This window comes from Panthera pardus, unplaced genomic scaffold (genome assembly GCF_024362965.1).
Source record: "Panthera pardus isolate Hobbes unplaced genomic scaffold, ASM2436296v1 HiC_scaffold_26, whole genome shotgun sequence".
Taxonomy (NCBI): domain Eukaryota; kingdom Metazoa; phylum Chordata; class Mammalia; order Carnivora; family Felidae; genus Panthera; species Panthera pardus.
In genome coordinates, this window is record NW_026526832.1 from 3929308 (window position 1) to 3955718 (window position 26411).

Consider the following 26411-nt stretch of genomic DNA (forward strand, 5'->3'; position numbering starts at 1 on the left):
CAGAACCCACAGGTGAAGGGCCCGAGTGTTGTGTGTGACCCTAGTGGTGCAGATGTGGGGACCCACCTGGGGGGGTGTCTGGGCCCACTCTGTTCACAGAGTTCTGCAGTGCAGCCAGCCGGTTCTTCATGTTGCGGATGCCCTCTGCGAAGCGCGTCTCCTGGCCCTTCAGCACCTGCTGCAGCTGGCGGATGGCCGTGAGGAGCTGCTGTTTGTTGAGACAGTTCTGCGGAGAGAAAAAGTCACCACCACCACCACCACCACCATGGCTGCTTCAGTGCCATGAGCTCGCTCTCAGCTTCCAGAAGCCACCCAGACCCCTGGGCCCCAAACGCCCTAGTGGCTCGCTAAGCACGATGGGAGAGTGGCCTCCCAAGGCGTCCCGACATCTGGTGCTGAGTTAGGTCACCAGACAAAGGTCCTGAGCACACATATCCTAGCGCCAGATCGCTTCTCAAGAAAAACAAAACTCCTGCTTTTCAGGGCAAAGGGCAGAACTGATGATTCTAAATGATTGGGAGGTTGAACAGCAAACCTAAGTGCCTTATGATCAGTAGTCTTACTTCAAAAGTACTTCCTAATTCTTCACTCTGAATTAATGCTCTGAAATCTGGGCTTCATGAACTTTTTCTTTCTTTCTCTCTTGAACAATTTTAAAAACAGATGGATGATAAAACATAAACCAGTCAAACCAGGGATGCTCGATGGTTCCTGTACTTTAAAAAATGTAACAAGGCAAATAAAGAGGAAATTCAGTAGAGTTAAAGAAGCATTCGATGAAAGTCAAAGTCCAGTTATAATGGTTTTTATAAAGCTTACAAAACAGGGGCGCCTGGGTGGCTCAGTTGGTTCAGCGTCTGGCTTTTGATTTCCGCTCAGGTCATGATCTCACAGTTTGTGAGTTCGAGCCCCACATTGGGCTCTGCTCTGATGGCGGAGAGCCCGTTTCGGGTCCTCTGTCTCCCTCTCTCTCTGACCCTCCTCCACTCGTGCTCTCTCTCTCAAAAATAAACAACTTTTTAAAATCCTAAAAAGCTTAAAAAACGGAAAAAGGTGGCATGTGCTTATCATGATAAAGACTATCTAACCCAGCATCACACTTAGTGATAGAAACCTCAAGGTTTCCAGTCTCAATTGCCCTTTAGAGCCAGAACATGAAAAGGAGTAAAGAAGGGACCTTCCTTACAGTAGGACCTTGGCCTTGGGGGGAGTCCCATGGGGTCTGTGCGTTCCCTCAGCCTGGCCTTATCTAACCTGACTCATATTACCCGCACGGAACAAAGGAGAGCAGCAAGAAGACAGTGAGAGTTATCTCTCGGGATAGGCTTATGGATCATTTTTAATTTTATTTTTTATACCTAATTCTTTTCTACAACGAGTACTGGTTTTATAATTTTACATAATTTTCTCAAAGGGCGCAGGGCGGCTGGGAGTCATGTGGCCTCCGCAGCCTGGGTGGCTTCCAGCCTTGCCAATGGCGTGCTGCCACCACGGTGGAAACAGAGCCGCTGCCGTTCTCCCAGGGCGGCTGCCAGGCCAAGGCACCTTGGGGATTTCACCAAACAGATGACTCACTGGCCCGCTTCAATGGATGCTTTTGACAAAGCTGAATCCCCAGTTGCCCCTGGAACTCGTTAACCCATGGGGGCTCCTTGGTCTCCACCCTAACTGGGGCCTGACTGGGCCTAGCCCCAAATGCAATTGCTGGGAAGAGAGGTTTTGTTTGTTTTCCTCCCTTCTCCCCCATTGTGGTCATTCCCACGCAGGTTCTGGGGCACCGGGGCAGCAAGTGACCTCCTGCAATCCCCTACCTGCTCAGCACCACCCGCCATCCTACCCAGACTGGGTTTCCCACACCCACTTCTCCTCCCATAAAGAAAAAAAGAAGAAGCTGCTTACACACTGGATCTTAGCCAAAAGGCCAAGATGTGATTAGAGGCTGCTTTTATAGATGGCTTCCTGACTGGGGTGCCTGGGTGGCTCAGTTGGTTGGGCGCCTGACTTTGGCTCAGGTCATGATCTCATGGTTCGTGAGTTCAAGCCCAGTGTCGGGCTCTGTGCTGACAGCTCAGATTCGGATTCTGTCTGTCTGTCTGTCTCTCTCTGCCCCTCCCCGCTCACACTCTATCTCTCAAAAATGAATAAACGTTAAAAATTTTTTTTTTAATTAAGAAAAAAAGATGGCTTCATGACTTATGTGTTACACTTGTGAAGTTCGTCACAGTTGACAAGGCCATTTCTACTTCAAAGAGTACTGCTGGCTGGTAGCAAGCCCGTGAAGGCCTGGGATTGTCTCTATATCACAGATGAAAATATATGGGCTGAAACTCAAGCAGCGGTCCCTGAATCATGCAGCTTAGGAGTGGTAAGGCCAAAATGGGAACACAGATGACGTCCATCCCAGAGCTACCACCCCCAGACCCCAAACTCTCGGCTGCACATGCCCCAGTGGAGTGCCTTACGCCCTGTCTCATTTGTTCTTCACACATCCCTCTGTGGTGAATGATCTTATCGATTAATTTGCACTAGCAGCTGATAACTCTATGACCTGAGCAACATAACCAACAGGAGTGGAGTTCTGGCTCCTGTGCAAGTTTCAGGTCAGGGAGCACAGGCAGTGGGGACAGGAAGCAGGGCCAGAGTGGAAGAAACATCCCTGACCACACTGAGCCCGGTGAGCAGCTGCCTCCCTCTTGCACAAGGTGGCCAGGGCCCTGACATCTGGAGAAGGCTCACTGGGCCACAGCTGCCCCAGGGGACACGGAAAGGCTACATTCTGAAGTGGGGAAGAGGAGATTAGTGCCACGGCCTCTGCCAGGGGCCTGGGTTGGTGCCATGGGGCTCCTAGAAGTAGAGAAAGGAGAACAGAGCATGTGGAGGAAAAGAGGCCCAGGTTCCACTCGGCCACTGGGCAGCCAAGGGTGTCTAACTGGCTTCTGGGTCCAGGCACAGCTGCCCTCTGCTTCTAGTGTACTTTCCGGAGCCCTTCCCAACACCCACACAGTGGACAATAGGCACCAACCTCCTAAGTGCTCACCTCACCAGTCACAATGGAAAAACCTTCAAGACCAAGCACAGAAAGACCTCATCCTAGGAGGGGAGGCCGATGGAAGGGTTTCAGGCAGACTTGCTAAGGGAAGATCTCAGAGCCCTGGCCCATCCCTGCCTCCATCCTCACCGGGGTGATGCTAACAGAACAAGTTGGTGTAACAAGGAACTCTGTGAGCCCAGAAATAAACCCATGTGCTTATGGCCGATTAATTTATTTCTTTATTAAAAAATTTTTTTTAATGTTTTTATTTATTTTTGAGACAGAGAGAGACAGAGCATGAGCAGGAGAGAGGCAGAGAGAGAGGGACACACAGAATCTGAACCAGGCTCCAGGCTCCGAGCTGTCAGCACAGAGCCGGACATGGGATTCAAACTCACAGACCGTGAGCTCATGACCTGAGCTGAAGTCGGACGCTTAACCGACTGAGCCACCCAGGCACCCCACGGCCAATTAATTTATGACAAAGGAGGTAAGAACACACAACGGGGAAGGGACAGTCTCTTCAATAAATGGTGCTGGGAAAACTGGACTGCCACATGCAAAAGAATGAAACTGGATCCCTATCTTACACCACACACAAAAACTAACTCAAACTGGGTTAAAGGCTTGAACTTAAGACCTAAAACCATAAAACTCCTAAAAGATAACGTAGAGGGTAAGCTCCCTGGCATTGGTCTTGGCAATGATTTTTTGGGGCTTTAACACCAAAAGCAAAGGCAACAAAAGCAAAGATAAACAAATGGAGCTACATCAAACTAAAAAAGCTCCAGCACAGCAAAGAAAACCATCAACAAGATGAAAAGGCAACATAGAGAGTGGGAGAAAATATTTGCAAATCATATATCTGATTAGGTGTTAGTATCCAAAATATATAAAGAACTCATATAATTCAATAGCAAAAAAAAAAAAAAACAAACAAACACCCTATCTAATTAAAAATGGGCAGAGGAACTGAATAGACATTTTTTTTTTCTTTTTTATTTTGAGAGAGAGAAAGGGCACACACACATGCATGGCAGAGGGGCAGGGAGAGAGGGTGAGAGAATCCCAAGCAGGCTCTGCACTGTCAGCACAGAGCCTGATGCAGGGCCTGAACTCACGAACCTTGAGATCATGACCTGAGCCCAAATCTAGAGTTGGACACTTAACCGACTGAGACGCCCAGATGCCTCTGAATGGACATTTTTTTTTTTAAAAGAAGATATCCAGATGGCCAACAGGTACAAGAAAAGATGCTCAATATCATTTATCATCAAGGAAATGCAAATCAATACTACAGTGAGATCACCTCACACCTCTCCGGATGGCTAGGATCAAAAGGATAAGAAATAACAAGTGTTGGCAAGGTAGTGGAGAAAAGGGACTGCTTACTTGTGCGCTGTTGGCGGGAATGTAAATTGGTGCAGGTGCTGTGGAAAAGAGTATGGAGGTTCCTCAAAAAATTAAAAATGGAACTGCCATATGATCCAGCAATTCTATATCCACTGTATCCAAAGGAAACAAGATCACTCTCTCAGAAAGACATCTGCAGCCCCATGTTTGTTGCACCATTATTCACTCTAGCCAACATATGGAAGCAAACTCAGTGCCCACCGCTGGGGGAAAAGATTTAAAAATGTGGTGCATATATATATGTGTACATATATACATATATATGTATATGTGTGTACACACACACACACACACACACACACACACAGTGGAATATTACTCAGCCATAAAAAAGAAGAACATTTCGCTATTTGAGACAATATGGATACACCTTGAGGACATTATGCTAAGTGAAATAAGTCAGACAGAGAAAGACAAATACTACATGAAGTCACTTATATGTGAGATCTAAGACACCAAACAGATTGGTGGTTGCTTGAGTTGAAGGGTTGGGGGGGAGCGGAGGAAATGCATGAAGGGGGGTCAAAAGGTACAAACTTCCAGTTCTAAGATAAATAAGTTCTGGGGATGTGAGGTACAGCATAATGACTACCGTGAACAGTACTGTACTGTATATTTGAAAGTGGCTAAGAGAGGAGGTGTTCAAAGTTCTCATCACAAGAGAAAAACAACTTGTAGCTCTGGAAGGTGATGTTTACTAAACTTACTGTGGTGATTATTTCACTATATATATATATATATATATATATATATATATATATATATATGATATAATATATAATATATAATAATAATACACAATATACAGAAATATATATAGTGAAATACATAGAGAGAGAGAGAGAGAGAGAGTAAAAAAAATAAAGTCCCTAATATTAAAAATAAAATAATAAATAAAAATAATAAAAAATAAAGCCCAATATTAAAAATAATACTATTTATTATATTAAATAGTATATTAAAAATAAAGTCCCTAATACTAAACATAAAATAAAAAATAAAAATAATAAAATAAAATAAAGTCCCTAATACTAAAAAAAAAAAAAAAAAAGAAAGAAAGAAAGATCCTTGAGCCAGCAGGCCGGGTAGGGGCCAGGGTGCCAGGGAGCCAGGGAACAGAGAGAATGACTGTCTTTTGACATGAGGTTTGATGGGTCTGTATGGCAGTTGCTACTAACAGGGGAATTCCTTGATCCCAAAGTGCTAGAAATGGATCCCTTGAAAGCCACCCTCAAATCTGTTGCCTGGAGTGGGACTTTGGCACAAGCATGACTGGGTTCATCTGTAGGGCTGGGCCATGAGGTTGGAATCCTTACAGACCAAGTCAAGGGCTCAGGAGGTCTGCATTATGGGAACAAAAGAACACAGGAGGGGGGCTGAAGAGCTAAGTGTTTTCCCTTTCCAAACCGAGAAAGAATGATTTATCATTTTGCATGATCATAGAAAGCATACTTCCTGCAAAACAATTCAAAATACTGAAAACACATCGAAACAAAGAATAAGCAAGTCCCATGATCAGAGACAACCACTGTTGACTTTCTGTCTGTTTTGAAGTTGGATTAGACACACATGCACACATATACCAGGGTCATCTTGCACAGGCTGGACCACAGGATGCAGGTTCTGTATCAGCTCCCTCTTCTTGGCACTGGCTTGTGGCATTGCGTGGACGTCAGAAAGCAGTTATCATCAAGGGACCCTGGCCCTCGATTTCACTTCTGACCCCAGTGCTCTCTTCAGTCTGGGGAAGGGGCTCCACTTGTCAGCCAGCTTCCCTCCCACACCCACTGCCATCTCCTGCTCTGGGCTGAGAGGGGCGGAAGCATGGAAACAAGTCCTTTCCTCTTTGCAAATGTAGCCCTTGGCAAGGTTGGGCCGAGGGGGCTGTGAGGGCCTCCGGGGTCGGGGGACAGGAAAGAGGCCAAACCCTCAGGAGTCCGCCACCTGCATGGCAGCCTGGCACTGCCACAGCAAAGCCTGGCTTTGGGCAGACCCTTCCCATCTCAAGGTCTCAGACCCCAACTGCAAAAAACAACCACAGCCTCCACATGCCTTTTTATAGCCTTCCTCCCACTCAGGTGGGAAGGCTCACCAAAGCCATGACCGGGCAAAGGTCAAATCCAGATGGGGCTGGCAAGGGGAGGGCTCCACACAGGGAAGGGAGGGCATACCCCAGTGGCTGAGGAAGTCACCACGTCGGGGCCCCCACTTTCAAAGGTCTCTTCCAGAGCCCTCAAGGGGCCCTCATTTTTAGTGTTTTTCTTTATTTTAAATTTTTTGATGTTATTTATTTTTGATAGAGAGAGACAGTAAGCAGAGGAGGAGCACAGAGAGGGGAACAGAGGATCCTAAGTGGGCTCTGTGCTGACGGCAGTGAGCCCGATGTGGGGCTCGAACTCATGAACCTCAAGATCATGACCTGAGCTGAAGTCGGACGCTCAACCGACTGAGCCACCCAGGTGCCCCATTGTTAATATTTTTCTTGAGGAGATCCCCTCAAATGGTTTAAGTTTCCATCCCTTTGAAAGCTTGGCTCCACGCCTGGCTTATGCCGTTGACAATAAATAACGAAAAATAGTTTCCATTTCTTTGAGTTAATAATTTCTTTGAAATGGTACCAAGAAGAGACATGCAGAGAAACTCTTCCATCTTTGAGGAGAAAAGACCAGGATTTACGGTGTCCGTGTTCAAACTCTTCAAATGGGTGGGCACTTCATGTCACTCCATGCCAATGGCAGTATTTGCAGGGAAAGACATGAGCCAGTGAAAGAAGTAGCAACAGAAGTCACCCCACCTGGCTGTTCCCAAGCTGGGGTGGAGGTGGCATAGATGGTTCTGGAACACACAGGCCAGTGCTGAGAGCCAGGAGGGTGGGGGCGCTGGTCCGAAGGTTCTTGGAAGTAATGCAGCCATCAAACCATATTCCACCCTCCCTGCTACCCCCCCGGGGAAATCTTGCCCACCTTCTTCCCAACCCATTCTCTCATAATATTTATTCTGGAGGATCTAATGGACATTCATCAGAGCTTACAACACTCCCTTTCTCTGAAACTAACCAGTGCCCCAGTAGAGGTGGGCTTCCAGAGCCATTTTATACCTCAACACTCTACCTGCTGGGCCAGGTATGGACAAAGACAAAGGCTATATGCATCCCCCACCCCAGCTCACCCCATCACTATGCCAGAACCCAGAAGACCTGACCCCTGCCACTACATCCATGCCTTCTGGCCATTTGGGTTCAATTTATAAATGAAATTCAAGACCCAGCGCCTGCTCTCAAGGCACCTAAGGGCATGGGTGCATTTCCAGGGGTGTGCGTGGTTGGGGGGGGGTGGTCTTTGAGGCTTTTGTTCTCACATGACCTGGCTCAATGGCCTTTCTTACGGTGACAGTCTTGAGACAGTGACAATCCCCGAGAGCCACCTCGCTGACAGTAGAACCCCGAGACCCCTTCAGGTGGCCACGGATGACCCCTCAGACCTCAGAGAGGCCGTCTCTTGAGCTGGTTTCTTCTAAGCCACAGCTATGTGTCATGTCAGCATTTTGTTAATGGGAACACAGATGTTTTGATGCCATTAGGTCTATGAAAGGACAGAGCACACTTGCCAAATGTGTGCCTGCTAGCCAAGGCTTGAAGCCCTCCGCGTCTGAGTCATGTCGGATTTGTGCATGTTTTTTTCTCCAGAAGTTATTTTAATTTTAGAGCAAGTCAGAGGCGGGTTATAACTCCTTCGCCTTCCCTCATCTCAGTGACCTCTACCCAGCACCCCAGAAGAGGAGAGAAAGTGAATGCTTCTGGGGGAAGTGAGTGAATTTTGCTTGGGGGGTTGGCCAAGGCCCTTGTCAGGCTTCTCTAGAGAAACAGAACCAACAGAATGCACACTGTGTATGCACACAACCTATTGAGAGAGACAGAGGATGAGAGGCAGATTTATTTTAAGAAACTGGCTCATGCAGTTGTGGGGGCTGAGAAGTCAAAATCTGCAAAGCACGTGGCAGGCTGAAGACCCAGGGAACAGTTGATGTAGCTTGAATCCAAAGGCAGTTTAGAGACAGAATTCCTTCCATCTTGGTGGCTCTTGGTCTTTTGATGGGGGCCCACCCACATCATGAAAGGCATCTGTTTTACTTAAAGTCTCCTGGTTTGATGCTAATCACATCTAAAAACTACTTTCACAGCAACATCTAGATCCTAAGCGTTCGATCAAATATTCGGGTATTTTGGTCTAGCCAAGTGGACACGTAAAATTAGCCACCACAGTCTTCCAGCTGAGACTCCTTTTGGAGCTCCGGACCCCTGGGTGCTCAGGGCATTTGGGGGTTTATGCTGGCTGTCCATAATTCTACATTTACACTCCAATCCCCCATCTTGTATAGTTTTTAAAATGACCACAGAAGCGATGACAACAGAGGGAATCCAGAGCCAGCACCGTCACCACACTTTACACAAGTAACTCGTTAAATGCTCATGACAATGCCAGGCTGTGGGCACATTATTACGCCTACTTTATAGGTGAGGAAGCCAAGTGGTCGCTTGGCCACGGTGACACATCCAGGATTTAAACCCCAGCATGCCTTCTCCAGATCCTGATGTAATAGGATGACTGGTCTACTTTAGAGACGGGTCCATGGAGAGCCACCAAGAGCCCTGCCTCCATCCGCCTCCTGACTCCTCTCGTTTTACCACAGCCCCTGCCGGCCTTGATGGCCCCCTTATGGACACCCTCTCAGCCCACCGCTCCCCTGGCTGCTTTGCATGCTTGAGAGCAGAAAACCAGTTATAGACAGCTGGGTATCCTCCTCACTGAGCAGAGGCTCTGAGCTCAAACTAGATGAATCAACAAAGGAATGAATGAATGAGGGGTGAAGGAATGAAGTGTGAGGCCAGGACAATCATATTCATCTCATCACCCAAACCTGCCTTATTCTTTCACCTGCCTGCTAATAACTGCTTGCTGCCCAGCTAACTTTTGTCTGTAGACCTGCTTGTGCCTTACCGGCACCGGCATTATCTTTAGCAAACATGACGCCCAGCCCAGCGGAGAGCTCAGCTCACACACACATGCACACACACACACACAGAGCTGTGCCACACAACCAGCCACAGTCTCCTACTGGAGCCCACCTGTCAGGCCTTCCCCTCACCTCTCTCCACGACCGGAGGACCTCAGAGCCTCAGAAATGGGGCATGTTATGCAAAATTTAATATAGTGTTTCTATTCATTCATTCATTCATTCATTCACTCATTCATTCAGGATTCCACAGATATTTACCAAGTACCCTACTTCACATCAGGCACTGCTGTAGAAAACATAGCCATCTTGTTTGTTTGTTTGTTTTTTTAACATTTATTTATTTTTGAGACAGAGCATGAATGGGGGAGGGTCAGAGAGAGGGAGACACAGAATCTGAAGCAGGCTCCAGGCTCTGAGCTGTCAGCACAGAGCCCGACGCGGCGCTTGAACTCACGGACCGCAAGATCATGACCTGAGCTGAAGTTGGCCGCTTAACCGACTGAGCCACCCAGGCGCCCCCAAAAAACCACAGCCATCTTTATCTCAGTCAGTCCTCCATGCAGCCCTATTAGGTGGGCACCATTATCTCCATTTTACAGCTAGAGAAACTGAGGCTAAGGGACACCCAGTCGGAGGATGGCTTGGCTACCTTATGCACCACATTGTGTCTAGCCCATCCACTCGGAAAGCAGGTTCTGTCTCTTTCTTCAGCTTACGAGAACGAGAATGAGGGTCTCAGAGAAGGCCCCCTGTCTGCTGGTGGCCCCTCTCAGTTCCCCTGGTTGTCCCCCTGCCACATACATAGACCCTTCAGGAAGGTTCTTGCTGGTTGTTGGTTGCTTCAGTATGTGGTATACATGTGTACTCATGTTCACACAGGACCCCAGAGTTCTGTGACTCATGCAAATCAACATCTGGGTTTTACCAGAAAACCAAGTCTCCTGTGGTTGACTCCTTTGAAGAGGGGGAAGAGAGAGGATGGAGCGGACAAAAAGCCTGGTCCCCACAGGCAGCATGGGCAAAGCTAACAGGACAGATAAAATGGCTGCTTTGAGCTTGGGCATGGTGGGAGATTCGGGGTCTTGGGATTCGTTATTCTTAGAGTAACAATTAGCCTGGGTGGCCATGAAGGCTAATGCTTCCAGTTAGAAGGCGCTACACTTCCAGTTCTTCCTACCCTCACTAGTCAACAAGCCCAAGTGTTTCTGGGTGGCCAGGCAATAGCAAGACTGGAATGATCCTCTCCGGACCACCACAAGTGTGTCCTACCTGCTCTTCCCATGTCCTCACCTTCCCTAGGATCCATGCTTTCCAAAGACAGAGGTCAGAGGCCAGACCGCATCACATACTCGCCTAACCCCCAACAATGGCTCCCTACACATGGGAATAAGGCCAGCTCCCTTACCGTGGAGCTGGGTGTATTTGCTTCCTATTGCTGCTACAAAAAAACATGAACTTGGCAGCTTAAACCAACATAAATTTATTATCTTATAGTTCTGGAGGTCAGAAGTCTGACATGGGTCTCACTGAGCTAAAATCAAGGTCAGATTCACAGGTTCTGGGAATAAGAATATAGACATGTTGGGGGGGGGGGTCATTATTCTGCCTACAGAGCCCTGTGTGATCAAGTTCAGCCACTGCCAACTGTGCCCAGATCGAGTGCCTTCCTCTGTCTGCTGAACTCCAGTGTTTGGACCTCATCTGTGTTTCTCCACACACCTCAGCAAGCTTATTTCCATCTCAGGGCCTTTGCACGGGCTGTTTCTTCTGTCCAGAAATTCTGCCCCTGGTCCTCAGAAGTCAGGCTCTGTATTTCCACTTTCACTTAGAAGCTCCGTTATCCGAGAGTACCTGCCTACTAAGGGTACAGTAGCCTCCTGGCCTCCCTTCAAAACAGTACCCCATTCCAGTTACCTGCCTTCTGATACTTCTCACGTTTCTCTTGTTTTTCTCTTCCTGCTTGGTTACATGACGCTACATGACAGCAGGGCCTGTGTCTGCCTCAGCTTCCCCTCCCCTACGACAAACTGAACACTTATTATGAAACTGTTCTTTGAATCCCATTCATTTTCTCCTTACTACAATCCTGTGAGACATATATGTCTGTTATCCTCACTTGTTCATGGGAGGCAACTGAGTCATCAGAGGCAAGACCTTTCCCTAGGGTGCTCATTCAGGAAGAGTGGGAGCCAAGACATGGACCCGGTGCTATGAGTCTTTTCCACTTGCTAAACTGCCTTGGATCATGCCGCCTCCTCAGGCCCAGAAGAGTGACTGGCCTCCAGCAGGACTGGCACTCAGGACAAAGTTGTTGAATGAGCACATTATCTTACCGGTTAGTAAGGGTAACTTCTAAAAGGGTAAAATCTTGAATCATGCAATCAGACAAAAGGCCTAAATCACAGGAGCCCCTGAGGTGATACTGACACGTTCAACTGATGCTAACTTGTGTGTATGTTTTCTCACTACAGTGTAAATGACTGACTGGTGTCTGATGCTTCTCTGGAAGCAGCTTTTCTTTGTTTCTTTTTGCCTCTGACACTACAGACACCCCTCCCTACCTTGGAACTCTATGGTGTTTTCCCTTTCTTCAAGTAAGCTGGAAGCATCGATTCTCTCAGCTTCCTGGGCAGTGCACCCAGTTGTAGGTCATGTTCTCTGACCCCAGCCCCTCCTGCAGAGTTAGGAAACACAGCCCAGGGGAGCAGAGGAAAGGGCTCCTCTCGGGCTTGCAGTGTGCCCTCCCCTTCTGTGGAGGTTCTAGGGACGCTATAATCTCTAGCATAAAGAGAAATGTCTGAGTCATTGGCCAAACCAGAGGGCAACAGTGGGGCTAATGAGCAGCTTGGGGGGACTTCTGGGTGCCTTGAGTTGCCACCAACCTCTCCCCGGCCCTCCAGTTCTCAGACACGAACAATTGTCGTATCTCGATGTTACTTGGAAATCCATCACCAGAATGAGTTCCTTGGGCCTTTCTTTGCATTTAGCTGCCTCCCTAGGGAGATTCTGGTACCCAGACTGCCACGGGGGCACACGTTTTCTTATATGCAGGGAAAATAAATGATTGCTTCCTTGAGGTATAGAGTCTACTTACTGAAATGGGTAGACTTGAGTCTTGTCCAAGTATAGGCACTTTTTTTTTCTTTCATGAAAATGCACGTGATGGACTAATTTTAGGTCCTGGGTAGTTACCAAGAAGCATGAAAGACTCTGGTGGAAGGTTTGAAAGGATGTAGAAAGTTCTACCCACCCAGAGAGTCTGCCCTGATGTTGTCCCAGGGCCCCAGGGCTGCACAAGCCCTGAGAAGCCTGGCGGCAGCCCAGCAGCCCCACCGTTGTCCCTCTGGATCAAGGGAGTGACCAGCACCGTCAGGCTTCTGTCAACAGGAGACAGACATTCATCCCGGGACACGTGGAGCACGGACCGCTGGCTGGGAAGCACGCCTGGGCAGGCATGGAGGGAGGGCTGGTGGCCCAATGGTGAGGCCAGCAGCTTCACAGACCAAGACGGTTTGGTCCTACCTGGTATCAAATGTGGTGTCAAACAGGATTGATCCTCTAGGGTGAGCAGGCCTGGCAGGGCGTTGGCTCCCAACTGAAAGACTCCAGGCTGCCCCAAGAAGGCACTGTGCTGCCCTGTCACACTGTCCTTCCCTAGCAGGCCACACCTCGGCTCTCACCGTTCACACTGTCAATACCCACCTCCCAAAGCTGGGGCCAGAAACGACCCTAAGAGAGCAAAGGGGCCACCATTCCTCTCTGTAATCAGGGGTGTCCTTGACAGGACTTGAGTCCCGTTCCTGAAGGTGCCAGGGGAAGGAAGGGATCTCTGGAGAAAGCCCAAGATGCCAGGAAGGCCTGTCTGCCACGCCTCCTCACTCTGACTGCACACGTGTGTCTAAAGATAAGTGACTGTGCAGAGTAAATCTCTGGGTCACTATGATGGAAAGTTTGCAGAAACAGCCACAATCCAAACCCCTTCCCCCCCCCCCGCCCCCCCGCCGCCATCTACATCATTTACAAGGAGACTGTGCCGCTTTTCTCATAAAGATGGAAATCTCTTTTCCCACCTCTCGGATCTAGGCTGGCCTTGTGACTTGCTTGTGACTTGCTTTGGCCAAGAGAATGTAGTGGAAGCGATATACCAGTTCCAAGGCTGGATCTAGATGAACCATGTTGTGTAGTTTCTGTATCTGATATTTTGACATCTGGGGCCCTGCTGACTCGGGACAGACTGCCCCTCTCAGGGCTAGCAAATTCCTAGAGGTAGCAAACAACTCAACACCCTGCACACCCCCGCTGCACACCTTTGATATGCAAACCGACCAAGCCAAGAACCATCCCCCCCCTTATCTGACTCTTGCACTAGTGAGACAGTAACACCCCCTCCCACCCCAGCCCCCCTCTCTCCATAGCCCCAGGATCAGGCATCAGGCAACTAACTATAGGGGCAACCCTGCTAAGATTAGTCAAACTAGCCAATCTCAACTTGGTTAGTCCCCTTACCCTGTCTCACCCATTCCTCCCCTCAGAAACCCCAATAAAGGCAGGAAGTTTCCCGCCCTATCTCTCTGCCTGGTCTCTCCTGAGGCCTCATGAGGCATGGTGTGCCCCATCTTCTTGGGAACTGTAAATAACAAACTATCTTTTCAATGGCTGTTGTATCCTGATCTGCTGGCATCAGGATCCGTACCCGGATCAACCCCAAATCCCAGGTTCATTTTTGAACAGGGTCTCAAGAAGTCTTGTGCTTCATGCTCAGTCTCGGCCCACGGCCACTACCGCCATGTGAAAAGGCCCGGTTAGCCTGCTGAAGGATGACGGGCCGTGTGCGGCCCTCCGAGACCAGCCCGCCTCGGCTAACCTGGCAGCCGTCCACAGATGAATGAGGCTGGCAGTCCAGAGGGGCTGAATCTGGAGCAGATCAGCAGAAGAGCCCAGCTGAGCCCAGCTCAAATTGTCACCGGGTCTGCCAAATTCAGTTCCAGGGCAGCTCTTTTGAAACCAAAAGCGGGGTCCTTGTCTGTCTTGATCCTGGCACCTGGGCCATTGGAGGCACCAAATATTTGTTTTGTGAAATACAGGTCTGTTCACGCCCACCCCTCCACCCCCCAGCTATCTGAGAGTGAAGGGTTCCTATGAAACCCTTTGTAAGCCAAAGTGGCCTCAAGCGAAGATGCAATTACCGTTAATTTATATGGAAATTTTGTTGAGCTTCCCCAGAGGAAGCTCGGATGCTCACGGACGCGGCTCAAAGCTCTAGAGGCTGGGTGCTGAGATGCTGAGTGTGGTTCCCAGGGAAGGAGCTTGGTGGCGCCACCCTCGCTGCTCCGGCTGCCGCAGCCTCTACAACAGCTCGCTGCGAAACCAACGCGGACCGCTGTTTTTGCTTTTTGCCTTTTTTCATAAAAGCGAAAATCCTCCCCGATTTCTTTTGGACAGTGAAAACAGGTCCTTATGTAGAGCTTTTGCAGAAGCCAAGCGGCGCAATGCAAACTCTCAGAGTGGAGAATCCCTGTACCCCTATTTTAGATCTGGATGCTTCCCGTGTCCCTGTCGCTTCAGCCCATACCCATGGATTTGTGTAGACAGCCCTGGTCAATTGTAGTGTCCTTCCACTCTGAGTTCTAAAGCGACCAACAAGCCATCTCAGCCTAGACTCCGGGCACGCATGTCTTCTCCACCTCATTCATCACAGATAAAGGAATAGTCTGGAATCCTCTCCTCCACCTCCCTCCCCTGACACGGTCAGGAGGGGACAGTGGATGGGCCAGCTGCCCTCCTCTTACCTCTTCCTCTGGCCTCGTTCCGCATGAGGGCTCCTCGGCCCCACATGAGGGCTCTCCCCACAGACAGCCTGGGCATAATGTGTACTGCTGACTGCTTTAAGGGGTCGGTGTAGAAAAAGGGTACTATCTACAGTAGGACAGTGACTTGGGAACACCTCACGAGAACAGATTAAAACATCATTTTCCTGAGGATGCGTTCAGAAAAACAAGGGAGTGAGCCAAGAAAGAGGAAGACGTATGATCTATAAAACATAGACTCCAGCTCCGAAGAGCAGGCAGCCAAAGTCAGGGTCAGCCGGACTGGCAAGTACAGGCTCCGAGGGAAAGCAGCCCTGACAGAACGTGGAATAGGAAAGAGCTTCTGGAAACCACTGTGCTTATGTATTTGACCGAGGGCAAAAGGGGGAAAAATTTCAGGACGACAGAAGAATTACTTACATAAGAAAGGAAGTTAATCATAGTAGACTATTTGGCTCTGCGGTGAACAATGGCACAAAGTATCTGTCATTACAGGAGATCAATTGTTTAGAAATGTGGACTAATCTTCAGGGCATTTAAAAGCAGTTGACTACATTTAAAAGAGAGGACTACAGACCAAATTTTTTGAAAGCCACAAACTACCAAAATTCGCCCAAAGGAGAAACCTAACCTAAATAGTTCTGTATCTGTCAAAGAAATTGAATTCATAGTTAAAAACCTTCCAGAAGCGGGGGAGGCGCCTGGGTGGCTCAGTCGGTTAAGTGTCTGACTTCAGCTCGGGTCATGATCTTGCGGTTTGTTGGCCCCAGCCCCACGTCGGGCTCTGTGCTGACAACTGACAGCTCGGAGCCTGGAGCCTGGAGCCTGCTTTGGACCCTGTGTCTCCCTATCTCTCTGCCCCTCCCCTTGCTCACACTCTGTCTGTCTCTCTCTCTCTCAAAAATATATAAACATTAAAAACATATTTTTAAACAGAACAAAACAAAAAAACTTTCCAGAAAAGAAATCTCCAGGTTCACATGATTTCATTGGTAAATTCTACCAAACATTTCAAGAACTGACACAAATCCTACACAAGCTCTTTCAGAAAACAGAAGAGAAGGGAACACTTCACTTATTTTATGAAGCCAACATGACCCTGGTAACAAAACCAGGCAAAGACAGTAGAAGAAAACTATAAACCAGGGTCAGCAAATGTTATCTATAGAGGGCCAGGGCGTAAACATTTTCTTTTTTGAAGCCCATATGGTCTCTGTTGCAACCTCTCAACTCTGCAACTGTAGGGCAAAAAGCAGCTCCAGAAATATGTAAATGAATAGGTGTGGCCAGATTTGACCAGCAGTGGGCTGCATGTGGCCCAGGGGCCATAGTTTGCTGACCCCTACTATACACCAATACCCCTCATGAACACAGACAAAAATACTCACGAAATATTAGCAAGTGGAATCCAGAAATACAGAGGAATATAGAGAAACATATATAAAAACAGAAATAAGACCAATTAAGATTATCTGGGACAGGAAGGCTGGTTTCAAAATTAGCAAATCAATCAAGGTCATCCACTTTTTTAACAGACTGGATCATAGAAATTGAAGCAGAAATAGCATGTGACAAAATTCAACATCCATTCATAATAAATACTCTGTCAAACTATGACTCAAAGGAAATCTTAACTTGACAAATGGCATCTACCAAAAAAACCCTATAGCTATCATCACAATGTTAAAAAAAAAAAAAAAACTAAATACTTTCTTCCTAAGTTCTAGAACAAGGCAAGGATGTCCATATCCCTATCCAACATGGTACTAGAGGTTTTAGTCAGTGTAATAAAGCTAAATAAATAAACCAATGGCACATAAATTGGAAAGAAGAAATAAAACTGCCCGTATTCACAGATGACATAATCAGTTATATAAAAAATCCGAGAGAATCTACAAAAAAACTTCCTAATAAGGGAGTTCCACAATGCCACAGGATAACAGGTCAACACGGAAAAATCCATTAGATTTCCATATACTAGGAATATACCACTGGAAATGAAAATTTAATAGAATAATGCCATTTAAAGGAGTTCCAAAAATGAAATACTTAGGTATAAATCTAACAAAGTATATTTATGTTGAAAATTTTTAAATGCTGATGAAACAAATCAAAGATCTAGATAAATGGACAGACATATTATGTTCATAGATTGGAAGACTCGATATTGTTAAACATGTCAATTCACCCCAATTGATCAATAGATTTAATTTAATCTCAATAAAAATTCCGATAGGATTTCTTGTTTCTAAGAAATAAAGAAGCTAATTCTAAAATTTTATTTTTTTAATGTTTTATTTTTTTGTTTTTGAGAGAAAGAGAGTGCGTGAGTGCATGTGTGGGGGAAGGGCAACGGGAGAGAGAGAGAGAGAGAGAGAGAGAGAGAGAGAGAATCCCAAGTGTGTTCCACAGAGCCTAACATAGGACTCAGCTCCCCGTGAGCCAAAATCAAGAGTTACATGCTTAACTGACTGAGCTACCCAGGCGCTCCTAATCCTAAAATTTTAATGGAAAGGCAAAGAAACTAGAATAGTCAAAACAATTTTGGAAAAATATAACAAAATCTTAAAATCTACCCGGTTTTAAATCTTACTAGAGAGTTATAGTAATCAAGATAGTGTGTTGCAGGCAGAAGTACTCACATATGTGTGCAATGAACTGATTTTTGTCAAAGCTGCTGAAATAATTCAATGGCAAATGAATCATCTTCTCAACAAATGATGTTGGAACAAATGGGAATCTATATGCAAAAAGTGATCCCAATGTACAACTCACACTTTACACAAGAATAAACTCCAAATGGATCACAGACCTAAATGTAAAAATGCAAAACCATAAAAAAAAATCTGCAGAAAACACAGAAGAAAAATTTCAGGGCCTGGGGTTGGGCAAAGAGTTCTCAGACCTGACACCAAAGGCATGATCCATAAAAATAAAAAATTGATCAATTTAGATTCATCAAAGTTTAAAACCTTTAAACCTCTTTGACCTTGGCCTCAGCAACCTCTTAGTCAACATGTCTCCAGAGGCAAAGGAAACCAAAGCAAAAATAAACTATTGGGACCTCATCAAAATGAAAAGCTTCTGCACAATGAAAGAAACAATCAGCAAAACTAAAGGGCAACTGACGGACTGGGAGAAGACATTTTCAAACGACATATCATATAAAGGGTTAGTATCCAAAATCTATAAAGAACTTACCAACTCAACACCCAAAAAACAAATATTCCAGTGAAGAAACGGCAAAAGACATGAATAGACACTTTTCCAAAGAAGGCATCCAGATGGCCAACTGACACATGAAAAAATGCAAATCAAAACCACAATGAGATACCACCTCACACCTGTCAGAATGGCTAACATTAACAACTCAGGCAACAACAGATGTTGGCAAGGATGCGGAGAAAGAGGATCTCTTTTGCAGTGCTGGTGGGAATGCAAACTAGTGAAGCCACTCTGGAAAACAGTATGGAGGCTCCTCAAAAAACTAAAAATAGAACTACCCTATGACCCAGCAATTGCACTACTAGGTATGTATCCAAGGGATACAGGTGTGCTGTTTCAGAAGGGCACGTGCACCCCAAAGTTTATAGCAGTGCTATTGACAATAGCCAAAGTATGGAAAGAGCCCAAATGTCCATCGATGGGTGAATGGATAAAGAAGACGTGGCATATATATATATATATATATATATATATATATATATATATATATATATACAATGGAGTATTACTCGGCAATCAAAAAGAATGAAATCTTGCCATTTGCAACTATGTGGATGGAACCGGAGGGTATTATGCTAAGTGAAATTAGAGAAAGACAAATATCATATGACTTCAGTCATATGAGGACTTTACGATACAAAACAGATGAACATAAGGGAAGGGAAACAAAAATAATATAAAAACAAGGAGGGGGACAAAACAGAAGAAACTCCTAAATATGGAGAACAAACAGAGGGTTACTGGAGGGGTTGTGGGAGAGGGGATGGGCTTAATGGGGAAGGGGCATTAAGGAATCTACTCCTGAAATCACTGTTGTACTATATGATAACTAACTTGGATGTAAATTTAAAAAATAAATTAAATTAAAAAAATAAAACATTTGCTCTGGGATAGGTGTTCTTAAAACAAGCTACAGACTGAGAGAAAATATTTGCAGTTCACATATCTGAAAAAGACTTGTAATTAGAATACATAAAGGACACTCAAAACTGAACAATAAGAAATTATGCATTTTTTAATGTTTACTTATTTTTGAGAGAGAGAGGGAGGGAGGGAGGGAGAGGGAGGGAGACACAGAGCAGCTTCCAGGCTCTGAGCTTCAGCACAGAGCTTGATGTGAGGCTCGAACTCACAAGCCGTGAGATCATGATCTGAGCTGAAGTCAGACCTTAACCGACTGAGCCATCCAGGCACCCCAGAAATTAATCCAGTTTTTAGATGGACAGAACTTTACCCAGTAGAGTCCTCATGGCAAATAAGCACATGAAGAGATTCTCAATATTATTAGTCATTAGAGAAATGGAAATAAAAACCACAATAAGACCTCACTGCCTACTTATCGGAATGACTTGTTAACAAACAAACAAACCTGATAATATTAAGTGGTGAGGATGTAGCGTAACACAGTCTTTTATACATTGCTGGTGGGAGGGAATGTAAAATGATACAACTAATATGGAATACAGTTTGGCAGTTTCTTACAAAGTTAAGTATGCATTTGCCATAGGACCCAGCAATCTCACTTCTACATATCTGCACAAGAGAAAAGAATATTTATATTTATATTCACACACACACACACACACACACACACACACACACACACACACACAAAGCTGTATGGGAAAGCTTATAGCAGTTCCACTCATAATCACCAAAAACTGGAGATGACATTCTAAGTATCATTCAGTTCAGTGAACGATATGCACAAACTGTGAACCAATGTACAAACTGTGGTACACTGGGGCGCCTGGGTGGCTCAGTTCGTTAAGCATTTGACTTCAGCTCAGGTCATGATCTCATGGTTTGTGGGGTCAAGTCCTGCGTCAGGCTCTGTGCTGACAGCTCAGGGCCTGGAGTCTGCTTCGGATTCCATATCTCCCTCTGTCTCTGCCCTACCCCACTCACTCTGTCTCTCTGTTTCTCTCCCGAAAATAAATAAACATAAAAAAAAAATTTTAAACCTGTGGTACACCTACACCATGAAATATGACTGTTACAGTATTAGTAAAACAACTATGCAGACTAGAATAACATGGAAGAATCTTAAATGCATTATGCTAAATTTAAAATGCCAGGCTCAAAAGGCTATGCGCTTGTTGATTCCATTTATATGACACTGTGGAGAAGACAGAACCACAGTGATGAAGGACAGATCAGTTCAGAGGTGACAGAACGGTATCCTGACTGTGGTGGTAGTTACCACATATAGAATATATAGCTCTATGGGAAAAATCATGGAAATGTATACCAAAAACATTTTTTTTTTGTCATTAAACTGTAAAAAGCAGATGGGAGAAGGTAACCAAAAGAACCTTCACAAAGAGAAATTTGGGGGAAGGGGAAGCCTTCTGAACCACCCCACGGGCAAGGAGGATGCTGAGACCCTGCCCTCCTTACTCACTTAGGGCTACCATGGGGAGGAGAGGTGAGGCGTTTGTTACATGTTTCCCTTTCTTGTCTCCCCAGTGAGGCTGTTTCTCTTCTAGTGGGAAGGCCACTAGAATGGGCAGCAGTTTTAAGAAGGGGCCCCCACCCATGGGATCCCCACACTGCTCAACCTGCCCTCCTTCCCCATGACCACCTGCTCCCATCCAGCTAATCACAAAAACCCTGCAAAGTAACTCAGGACAGATGTGCTGACAAGAGGGACACAATTGGAAAGCCATGGAGGACTTCAGGAGAGGGGACAATACTGTCCATCCCCATGAGATCAGTGCTCCAGACCCTTGCAGAAAGCAGCCTCCCCCTACCCTGTAACACATACACACACACACACACTCTCTCTCTCTCTCTCTCTCTCTCTCTCTCTCTCTGTCTCTCTCTCTCATGAAGATACATCACAGGTACACCTGCACATACACACACCATCGCAAATACAATCACTCGTTCACGCAGACACAGTTGCAATCACAGGCACCGGCACACAGGCATGTGCACATGCACTCACAAACACACACCCATCATAACCTAACATAACCAAGTGAGCACATTTCCTGGTAAACAGAGGAAGCCCAGACAGGGCTGTGCATTGCTGCTGTGAGAATTCCTGCTGCCTCTAGCTAGACGTCCGTGGGTTGCCGGGCACCCCACCTGTCTCCTCTGTGGCAGGAGACAGTCCCATGGGTGCCATTCATTCTCCAAACACCAGCCAAGTCTCCACCAGCCAGCAGGTCGTACTGCTGGGTTCAGGAGCCCCAGGCTCATAATGTGTTCAGATCAGGTCAACTCCAGGTATGCCATGTCACCTCAGGTCCTCTTGAGTCCGATCCTTTGTGCACTCTGAATTCCCCTGCTTTTGGCCCTTTCCAAGGTCTGCAGCTTTTTAACTCTGAAGGATGGCTCCACTGGGTCTCAGGCACTTGCTTGATTAAAATCACTAGGGACAATTTTAAAAAATACTAATGCCTGAGCCCTAACCCAGGCCATTGGAGTCAGATTCTCTGAAATGAGGCTGGCACTGAGATTTCTAGAAGCTTCCCAGGTGATGTGATGCTCAGCCAAGGTTTACCCAGAGACTGCCTGGCTTGGTCCTGCTCAGACCAGCACCCGCATGACCACACTCCATTCATTTTGCTGAGCTCCTGCTAGCTGCCTGCTATGTGTGGTCCCTGGGTAAAAATCCCAGATATGGTCCCTGGCCCTGGGGCCCTGTAGTGGAGAAGATAGACAATAAAGTCAAAATCTACCGAGAAACCCCACTACAAATGTGATCGGTCCTATTCCAGAGCCCTTCACAGGGCCATAACAGAACATGCAAGGGCAGGGAGGAGACCTCTTTAGCGTGGGGTTGGGAAGGCCTCCGCAAAGGGATGCTTATTTGAGCAGGGACCCAAAAGATGAGAAGAAGCCCCGTAAAGAGTGTTCCTGGGACCTTCTTCATAGTTTACCTGTCAGACTCCCCCAGGCGGGGGCTGGGAGGGGAGACCTCTCAAACACCTAAGACTTTGGGTGAAGGGCAGTTTCACTGGAATTTTTTAAACCAACCTCTGTGGACGATCCTTTTTGCTCCCTTTCCCTCTCACAAAGCCCAGTGAGGCAAGGATCAGAACCACACCTCCCAGGAACAGAGCCCAGAGAGCTCACTTTTCTGCCCCTGCAGCAACCACAGACATGTGAGAACTGTCAGGGTCTCACCTGTTTTCCAGGTAACCTGGAGAGACAGCAATAGGCCCCATAAGATGAGACAGGGGCAGGGCAGGCGCCCCAGCATCTCCTTGCACATCCTGTCCATCCCTCCCCTCTGAGGGCTCCGACTGGATGCACCTGCCCTGTGCTTCTGGCCCTCAGCTCTGAGCCTGATCTGTTTTGCTTTGTACTCTGCAAAGTAGGTGGGAGATCCATTGCTCTGCTGGTGGGTCCACTGTGGCCTCAACCGAGCCTCTGCTGCCTGGTGGCTCAGTGGCTTCCTGCGGTGCCCATTGAGCACGTCTGCACTGACCCCACCCACCTCTGGTCTGAACTGAGTTCTCCCTGCCTGGAGTCCCTTCCTGCACCCCAGGGGCTTCTCCGTGACCCTGAGTGTGCCTGCCTGGTTCAGGAATTTAGACACTGAGTGTCTGTGGGGAAGGGGAAAGGTCTGGAACTCAAGGAGAGGGACTGAATTTTCTCCACTCCTTCCTGGCTGTGTGACCTCGAGTAAGTCTCAATCTCCCTGGGTGAGGCCCTCCTCCCCCAAATGGGGATGACAGTGGTCCCCACGTCACGGGGCTGCTCGGAGAATTAAGAGCCTGGAGGATGCTCAGCAAAGAACCTGGCAGTCATCAGGCTTTCGGTAAGCACGTGCTCTCCTTCCGCCTTGGGTTACTGCTACTGCTGTGGCCGGTATCGTTGGGGTGGCCGCCCCGCTGCCCACGGGCCACGCCCATCACAGGGGGAGGGGTCCCCGTCGGCCAGAGCCTGTCCGGTGGTTGCTGGCTCTGAATTCAGCAATTCCAGTTCCCCCTTCCGAAGACTCAATTTCATCTGAATTCTTTTAATTGTAATCATCGGTTCTTTACTGGTTAATATAAAAGTGAAATCGAGTGAAGAATCCAGTGAGGCTCCAACAAATATAAAGGGCAAGGAGAGAAAAACGGAACAGCAAGCGGCCTGTGTGGGAAAGGAAATGTAGCCCCAAATCTAAGGCCCCACAGGCGCGGGGCGAGGAGGCTTCGGGAACCTCCGGGCCCCCCTCCGCCTGCGCAGCGCAAACGCCACTCACACAGTCCGCGCGCGTTTAAAAGTCGGCAGCGGTGGGAATGAGATTTCAGTTGGAAATTTGAATGCTGGGAGCTGGAGGGCGGGGACAGCCTCTAACCTAACGGGGTGACCGGGAGCCCCCTTGGGGACCCCCCCCGAAGCCCAACGTCTCCTACACCCCGAGGAAACCTTCCCCCCAGCCCACGAGTCCCCCGCGGCCCGAGGCTGTCGCGCAGAACGCGCGGCGGAACCAGCCCGGGTCTTCCCAGGCGCCCGGCCCCGCGGTGCGTCTCAGGTGACAGACGGGGGGGTCCCCGAGAACCGCTCGGAGCCCCCAACGCAAGCCCCCAAGCGGTAAGCCCAGGTGGTCCGGCCTTGGCTTCGCGTCCCGGGCGAGCGGGACCGGTGGGAGGCGGGAGGCGGGAGGGCACTGACCTGGGAAGCCCGCGACGCGGGGCCGGCGAGCAGCAGCAGCAGCAGCAGCAGCAGGAGCGCGCGGGGACAGCGGGGCACCATCTTGCCAGTGGGAACCGCTGGGCTGGGGATGGGGGGACGCCGCCTCGGTCCGGCCCACGCCGCGGCCGCCCCGCGGGGTGCAGGGCGCCGCGCGGCCCCGGAGCGGCTCGCGCAGGGAGGGCGGCGGGAGCCCCGGAGCGCGGCCGGCGCCGTCTCGGGTCCAGGTGCGCCGCGCGCGGGCCACGAGCGTCCGCAGCCGCCCGCACGAGACAGCCCCGGCGAGGCGGGGAGGCGCCAGCCCCGGGGCCGAGGCCGAGGAGGAGGGGCTGCCCGGCCAGGAATGCGCCTGGGAGCGCGCCCAACCCGCGCGGCTCCCCGAGGAGGCCGGGCGCGACGCCGAGGACGAGCGCGGGCATCCGGAGGGCCTCGCGGGCAAGGGCGGCCGAGGCCGCGCGGCCGGTGTGTCCCGCACGCGCGCCCGGCCGTGAGCCCACCCCGGGCGGAGCCCCCGCCCTGGCCGCCCCCTTGCCCGGCTGGGGAGACTGAGGCGCGCGTCGGCGGCCGCTGGCGGCAGCGTGGCGATCCCCATCCAGCTCTGCTCCACTTCGCAGCCCGCTCACGGACACCTTCCTCCACCGCCTTCAGAGAACAGGACTGGCTGGGCCGGGAGGTGGGCTTCATAAACTAAGTTCTCCCTCCGAGTAGACGGGTGTCCTTCTAAATCGTGCTAGTGGGGAACAAGAACACACATGCACGGTGACCGAGAATCTAAAGTCCGCCTAACTGATAGTCCGCCCCACCCCAAACCGAAGGAGAAACTCCTTAAAACGGAGGCCAGGTTATCAGAACATTGGATGCTTTGCTGAGGTCCGTGGGAAATCCCCCCCCGGGAAGGGCAGGCATTCGTGGTCTCAAGTCCCCTGCATCCAGGGGCTGTGGGGGGAACCAGATGGCCTCAGCCCCAGGCTCCTGGAAAACATTATTTAAGTTCTTCCTGGAAGAATGTTTTCGGAAGGCAACACTGCAGATGTCGTGGTGCACACCAAGTCTGGCCAAGCCTCAGATCCATTTTTCCTTTCCGCATTTCACTTAGCAGAACCCACTCACCGCCGGAGGAGTGGAGCTAAGAAGACTGCAGTGGGAGCAAGAGCTGTGTTCCATTGGAAGGCACAAAGGAAAGTTGGAGCCCCCTGGAAAGCGAGGGCAAGGTGTGGGCTGGCCACCTGAGCATTCCTTATCCGGGAAATCCTACTGGGCTTCCCCCTCTACCTTCCTGCTGCAGAAAGTAGAGCAGGGCCCCTGTGATCTTATTTTGCATTCCTGCTTAAATCTTGGAGAGCAGTGCAATACATCGCTTCTCCTGTCCAGGTAGAGGGGCCAGGCAGCAGCGGTCCGATCCCAGGAAGCCTGTGGAAATTGTGGTTTTCTGCCCCAATCCCTCATGTGTTTGTTTGCTGTTGATGCCAAAAGATGCCAAAGCGTGTGTGTTCCCCGGGCCCCCTTTCACTTACCCCTTCCTCCCCACTAATGAAACATTTGGTTCTGGTCGCTGTGGCCACATTTAATATGTGTTTTATCCCACCTCATGTTTATATGGTGACCTCCCCTGGCAGGCCGGGACTTGTCGGCCCTCTTCTGCCTGTGCAGTGGGAACCAGACATTCACAGGGGTAAGCGGGCATTCTTTTTTCTTCTCTTGCCCTCTCTGTGGCTTCATAAAGCTGAATCTGGGCATGGTTGAGTGACTCACCCAAGGTATGCAATCTCCAGACTCAGGCCGCTCCCAGAGCTGTACTGTTTCCAGCACAGACTGCCTTCTTCCACCTTTTCACTTAAATATAAGAGCATAGGGTTTCAGGAATTTTAGTTGTGGTAACAGAATTTTGTTTTGTTTTGTTTTTCCTATTTTCTTTTTTTAAATTTTCAAGCATTTATAAGTTTTAACAGGGATATTTTCCCCCTATCTACTGATTTCTGTTTGTTGCCCTTGTCCTATGGCCACTTTTCATTTAGTGCTCTGGTGTCTGGTGTGAATTCACCTTTTAAGGTCCCACTGTACTAGCAGTACTGCTCCTTCTCTCTCTGTCCCCAACTGCCCTTGACCTGCAGTGATCAAGGCAGACCCAAACTGTCAGGGCTCTCTGAAAGCAGACCATGAAAATAAGCCACGCGTCCTATATTCGGGGCTACAAAAACCAACCCTTGGCTTGAACAAGATGAGTCTATCCTCTATTTTACCTCTTGTCTTTCCTCTATATTTAGTTTTCAAGAGAATATTCCAGA

At 48.5% G+C, this 26411-nt stretch overlaps 1 protein-coding gene across 1 annotated transcript in view; it reads right to left on the minus strand.

Moving 5' to 3' along the window:
• The window catches only part of FBLN7 (fibulin 7), a 49834-nt gene extending 24989 nt beyond the window's left edge, over positions 1-24845 (minus strand). Inside the window, exons 1-2 of the mRNA XM_019445198.2 lie at positions 24109-24845; positions 67-226 (exon numbers count right to left, since the gene is read on the minus strand). Coding sequence (XP_019300743.2) covers positions 67-226; positions 24109-24810 — 862 coding nt within the window. The 5' untranslated portion in view covers positions 24811-24845. The remainder of the gene's footprint in view (positions 1-66; positions 227-24108) is intronic.
• Between the last annotated feature and the right edge of the window lie 1566 nt (positions 24846-26411).